The sequence below is a fragment of the Platalea leucorodia genome (assembly GCF_965183815.1).
Source record: "Platalea leucorodia genome assembly, chromosome: 27".
In the NCBI taxonomy this organism is placed as follows: Eukaryota; Metazoa; Chordata; class Aves; order Pelecaniformes; family Threskiornithidae; genus Platalea; species Platalea leucorodia.
In genome coordinates this window covers 331,310-336,551 of record NC_138849.1, presented here as the reverse complement: position 1 = coordinate 336,551, position 5,242 = coordinate 331,310, and the positions used below count along the sequence as shown (strand labels likewise).

Genomic DNA, 5,242 nt, shown 5'->3' with positions numbered 1-5,242 from the left:
GACAGGCTCACAGCCTCCTTCAGGCATCCACCTGCTCCGGCATGGGGTCCTCCACGGGCTGCAGGTGGATATCTGCTCCACCATTAACCTCCATGGGCTGCAGGGGGACAGCCTGCCTCACCATGGTCTTCACCAGGGGCTGCAGGGGAATCTCCGCTCCGACGCTTGGAGCACCTCCTCCCCCTCCTTCTTCACCAACCTTGGTGTCTGCAGAGTTGTTTCTCTCACATGTTCTCACTCCTCTCTCCAGCTGCAATTCCTGTTGCACAGTTCTGTTTCCCCTTCTTAAATATGTTCTCACAGAGGCGCTACCACCGTCGCTGATGGGCTCGGCCTCGGCCAGCGGCAGGTCCATCTTGGAGCCGGTGAGCATTGGCTCTATTGGACACAGGGGAAGCTTCTAGCAGCTTCTCACAGAAGCCACCCCTGTAGCCCCCCACTACCAAAACCTTGCCACACAAACTCAATACAGGGAGGAAGGCACCAGGTGCTGCTGTACGGTTTGCAAGCCCATGGGCATGCACCCGATGTGGCAACACACATCCTGCCTGTCGCATCCTCTTGCTCTCTCCTCCCCGAGAAGACGCTGGGTCATGCCCCGGGGGATGCGTCGCAGGGACGAAACCAGCCTCAGCTTCCCCTTTCCCCTGCAGCTTGGTCCTGGGGAGCTCAGCGCTGCCTGCAGATGAGCATGGTGAGAAGGAGCTGGCTGGCCGAGGCTGCGGGTACCCTGCTCTTGCTGGGCTGGCTGGCAGGTAGGTGGCCAGGCAGGGTGTTGGGGGGGCATTCGGAGAGTCACACTGGGCGGGAGCACCATGGGATGGTGTGGGGTGGATTTGAAGCGGTCCCCTTGGGAAATCTCCAGAGAGAATAAATGGAAGCGCCAGCCAAAATTATGAGTTTCTGGAGCGATTTCTGTGTCGTCCAACAGTCTGAAAGCACAGCATGGGCTTTCTGGAGGGTCTGAAGGGCCATCTCTGCCGTGACAGGTTGTGGACAACCTTTGGCCAGTGACTTACTTTGCCAAGAGAGACTTAAAGTGGCAGCTTCCACAGAAGGAACTGCATCCTTGCACCGATTCATGAGCACGGGCTTGGTCCTTCTTCGGGTCCAGGCGTGGTGTGGTTGTCCCTGGCTGGGCAGGAAGGGACAAGGCATCACCCAAAAGCCCCTTTTGCGCCTCACTGGTGATTTCTGACCTCCTTCATGCTGAGGTCTGCAGGAAACACTCCCCATCTTCTGCAAGCTTTCCCAAGGTTGCATCTCCAACCTCAGAGGGATGTCCTCTGCAAGGTGTCCTCTTCTAGACCAGCAGACCATCTCAGACCAACCCCTTCTGCTGTCCTACGCAGGTGTTGGGGGAATGGAGCCGGAGACCTGCAGCTCCCCAGGTGAGTGCAGACAAGAGGGGTGGCTGGAAAAACCCTCCAGGTCCACGTTGTAACGTTGCTTATGTCCTTTGGATGGAGTTTTCTGATCCCGGGGTGCCCAAAAAGGCAGCTCTGATCCTGGGGCTGGTGTTGCCTTTCAAGGTAGAGGGCAAACCAAAAGGAAAAAAAAAGAAATCCACCACATATATGCTTCTTTGGTAGGGTGCGGGCATGAAAGATATCAATTTTGCTAGGGAGGATTTTGGCAAAGGAAGCTGCTATTTTTAATTTTTATGATGGAGCGGGAAATACTGGCTTGAAAGTAAAGAAAATGAAAACATTCCCCTTTGGAAATACCACAATGAAGTGCTTTGTTGTCCCAGAATTTACGTATTTTGACTGAGTCTTTTCTGAAATACTCAGCTTGGATGTAAAAAATGGTTTGGGTCACTAGAAACAGTATTTTTCCCTATATTTACCCTCCTGTTTTTCTCCCACTGTGTTTACCTGTGTCAGCGCTGACTCCTGAAATAAGCAGAGCTTTTGATCTCCTATAGTCCAACTATTTTGAGTCATCACAAGACTGAAAAACAGGCTCTTCCAATCTCTTCTTCCTTTTTTTCCCCCTCTTTAGTTTGCTGTTTCCATCAAAAAGCAGCTACAAAGTCAGCGCTGAAGTTGGAGAGCTGAAAATCCATCGCTCACCAGTGCTCAGCTCCACATCATCATAGCACGACTGCGTCTCTTTACTCTTCCAGGTGACTTTCCCCCACCGGCACTCTTCCCAAACATCTCCTCAGCTCAGGAAGGGGACTTGATTCTTGCCCGCTGCCTCGTTTTTTCCCATCTCCCCATCACCCACACCTTCTTCTGCAAGAACGGAGTGGAGCTGGCGAACCACCTGGTGAGAAAAGGCCAGTTCACCTCCACGCTCGCCATCCAGCTCTCCGCAGAGAGCAGCGGCACCTACTCCTGCGGGTACCGGCGCCGGAGCAGCCTCGGACAGGTCATGCTTTCGAGGTTGAGTGTCCTGTGGCTCCTGACCACCGGAGGTGAGTGGAGGAGGGCATGGGGAGGTTGATCCTGCCCCATATGAGGGATAGCCCTTGAGAAACCCCAGAAGTGATTGCCCCTGCTTGCATGCCAACACAGTTGGACCTTGACCAGCAAGACCAGTTCAGTGAAGGGATGCTCCCAGTTAACCCCACCAGAGGATCCTGCATCCAGCCTAGGAGGAGCCACACACCACCCCAAAACACCACTGCTTGGCCATGCTTTGGCAACCCCCGCAGCATGGGGAGGAGAGGGCAGTTTTGGGGTGACCCTTTCTCCACGTATTTGTTGTCTAGGTGGGAAGGATGACCCGAGGAACAGCAGCATTGCTACCAGCCCAGAGCTGCCAGTTGGAGGTAAGCGTCCCTGTTTTTCTGGATGAAGTTTGGCCAAGCATCTTGGTTTCCAAGCTCCAAGGTGCCACCAGTGATGCTACCGACTTCAGCTTGGCCAGACGCTGCAAATGAAAATTCCTCATTTTTCCTTCCCAGGGGAGTATAGACCTTTACCGCAAAGCAGCTGAGATACGTGCTGCAGTTCACTTCCCCTTCCCATCACTCCCTGAAGGGTGCTCAGGGCAAACCAGCTGAGGAAGGAACCAATATTCCCAACCCTCTCTCCCAAGACCTGGAGGTCCCTGGGTTGACCATATCCCAAGATCTGGATTTCCCTGGGTGGAGTACAAGCTGCCATGAGCTCTCATTGCAGGGAAAGGAAAGTAAGTATGGGGCTTCATGAGGAGGAGTGTGGCCAGCGAATTAAGGGGATTTTTTTCTGTCTCAGTGCTCTGGAGATCCCTTCCCACTGACACAGAGGTGGCTCTGCAGGTTTCCTAGCATGACCAAAAACGAATCACACAGCCCAGGACATGGTGGGGAGGGTCCAGGGCTTGGCTTTACCCCGCCTTGGCCCTGTGGGACGCAGTGCTCCTCCTCACCACCATCTGCTTGCTTTCTCCCAGGGCTGGGAGTCTCCGTCAGCCTGGCCTTTGCGGTCCTCTCCCTCCTGGCTCTGGCTCTGGGCATCCATCTCCTCCTGCAGATCGGTAAGAGAACCACCGGTCTCATTGCATGGTGCCTGTTAACTGTGCCGCCCATCAGGGATTCACAGGTGCACATGCTAAAATCGAGCGAGATTAGAGGCACTAAGTGAGCTTTGGGCCATCTGGGGGGGCTTTGGAAGCCCCCACCAAGGCATGGAGCTGTGTGCACCTCATGGAGGCTCCTCTCTGCAGAGATGGTCCAACAACACCTATGGATCCATCACTATGTCTTGCTTGCAGGAAAGCGAGTCCAGATGGCCAGGCTGAAGAGCTTCATGCCCTGGTAGAAGACCACGGCATTTCACAAGTGCTGCGAAGGAAGAAATGTTCAGGAGCCCTCGCGGTTGGAGGATGTGTTGCCAGACCAGAGAAATGCTCCAAGGTGCTGGGGGTTCCGTGGCAAGGACCACGGTGAATTGTCAGTTCCCCGTGGCTGTGGCAGGGGGGGTGTCCCTTGACCTAATACCACCTGCACTGCACCTCCAACCACTGCAAGCAGCTCTTCAGCATCCTGGGGACCCAACTTCTTCACCTACAGCCCCAGAGACACAGCCCTCAGCCAAAACATGCTGCCCGAGCTGCTTGCAGGAGAAGAGTTTGCTCCAGCTGTGAACATCGTGGTGGCTCTTGGGCATAAATTAATTAAAAAGGTCCATTAATTAAAAAGGTGTTTTGCCTCTGATTGTTGGCCCTTTGCATTGGTCTCTGAACATCTCATAGATGCTTCATCCTCCACCAAATGGAGGTAGGAGCCTGAGTCCTGTGCAAGCCTCAGCTGTAGACCTCACTTCCCATGGCTGGAGCCCATCAAGACATTGCCCAAAGGCACGTCCAGCACCGGGACCTGTTGCCAGCAGTTCCCAAGTATGAGAGAGGATAAATCTGGCAGGCCTTCCCATCAGGAAGGTCCACCAAAGGTCCCATCGGATCCACCAGACATTCAAGAAGGACTAATGGGTGAAGGGAAAGGGGAAAGTTTGTGTTTGGTCTTGTGTCACCCACCCCCTGTCTGGAGGAAGGGAGGCAGAGGGCGTGTCAGGTCATTGGAGAGGGGTGATGGAGACATCTCGGCATGGCTTTGCCCCATCCCACCTCTCAGCTGCATCTAACCCTTCAGCCAGCAACCAGAAAGGCTTCAATTTGCATTTCAGAGCTCCCTTGCACCCTTCTACCCCACAAAACCCAGCAGACCTCATCCTGCCCTCACCACTGCCTCAGCTACACCACAGCCCCAGTGACCCCCCATCCATCTCTGCTGCCCCACCACATTGCTTTTTTTCTCCTGGTTTGGCTGCTGCTGCCACTTCCAGCCACAAAGCAGAACAAATTAAAAGAAAAAAAAAAAAAAGCCCCAGGTGAAATCTGTTCACTCACAGGAAACATCAAGCCTAGAAAACCTCACAATGAAATATGACACAGCTCATGGTAACCACCAACCTCTCATCAGATAACGTGGCACATGAAGAAGCCCAGAGCTGTTTTCTCCTCCTTTGCCGCATAGGAAGGAAAGCAGAAGAAAAGGAAAGAGATTTTTTTTTTTTTGGCCCAGAAGAGATCTGCCCCACTACTTCCAGTGCTTGGCTTCCAGCTACACCAGCTTTTATCCCCAAAAATGTACCCCTCTAGATGGAGGGGTGGGCAGGCAGATGGATGGAGGGCACAGAGACAGGTTGGGTTAGGAGAGAGATGACTCATAGACTGGCATGACCACCACAGGAACATAGGGAAGGGAAATGGAGGGATGGTCCGATAGATGTAGGGTTAGGTTAGATGTTTT

At 53.6% G+C, this 5,242-nt stretch overlaps 1 protein-coding gene across 5 annotated transcripts; it reads left to right on the top strand.

The window, feature by feature from the left end:
* Positions 1-645: 645 nt before the first annotated feature.
* Positions 646-4,112, top strand: LOC309600977 (uncharacterized protein). 5 transcript variants are annotated; one of them, XR_014230510.1, is made up of 6 exons: positions 646-755; positions 1,308-1,391; positions 2,129-2,422; positions 2,720-2,779; positions 2,915-3,141; positions 3,385-3,469. XR_014230510.1 is itself a non-coding variant. In XM_082333711.1 (6 exons), the coding sequence occupies exons 1-6, from the start codon at positions 686-688 to the stop codon at positions 3,750-3,752; spliced, it is 594 nt and encodes a 197-aa protein (XP_082189837.1). In that variant the 5' UTR covers positions 646-685; the 3' UTR covers positions 3,753-4,112. The 5 variants fall into 5 exon arrangements, 4 of the variants coding, with proteins under 4 accessions (XP_082189837.1, XP_082189834.1, XP_082189836.1 ...); XM_082333711.1 differs by lacking the exon at positions 2,915-3,141 and adding an exon at positions 3,706-4,112 and having other exon boundaries at positions 1,353-1,391; positions 3,385-3,468; XM_082333708.1 differs by lacking the exon at positions 2,915-3,141 and adding an exon at positions 3,706-4,112 and having other exon boundaries at positions 3,385-3,468.
* Positions 4,113-5,242: the final 1,130 nt, after the last annotated feature.

What these genes read in the sequence shown, in the direction of transcription:
- LOC309600977 (XM_082333708.1), top strand. Translation starts at nt 686, where the DNA reads ATGAGCATGGTGAGAAGGAGCTGGCTGGCCGAGGCTGCGGGTACCCTG. An exon ending in GTGGCTCCTGACCACCGGAG is followed by an intron (nt 2,423 to 2,719) that starts GTGAGTGGAGGA and finishes TTTGTTGTCTAG; the next exon opens with GTGGGAAGGATGACCCGAGG. An exon ending in CCCAGAGCTGCCAGTTGGAG is followed by an intron (nt 2,780 to 3,384) that starts GTAAGCGTCCCT and finishes GCTTTCTCCCAG; the next exon opens with GGCTGGGAGTCTCCGTCAGC.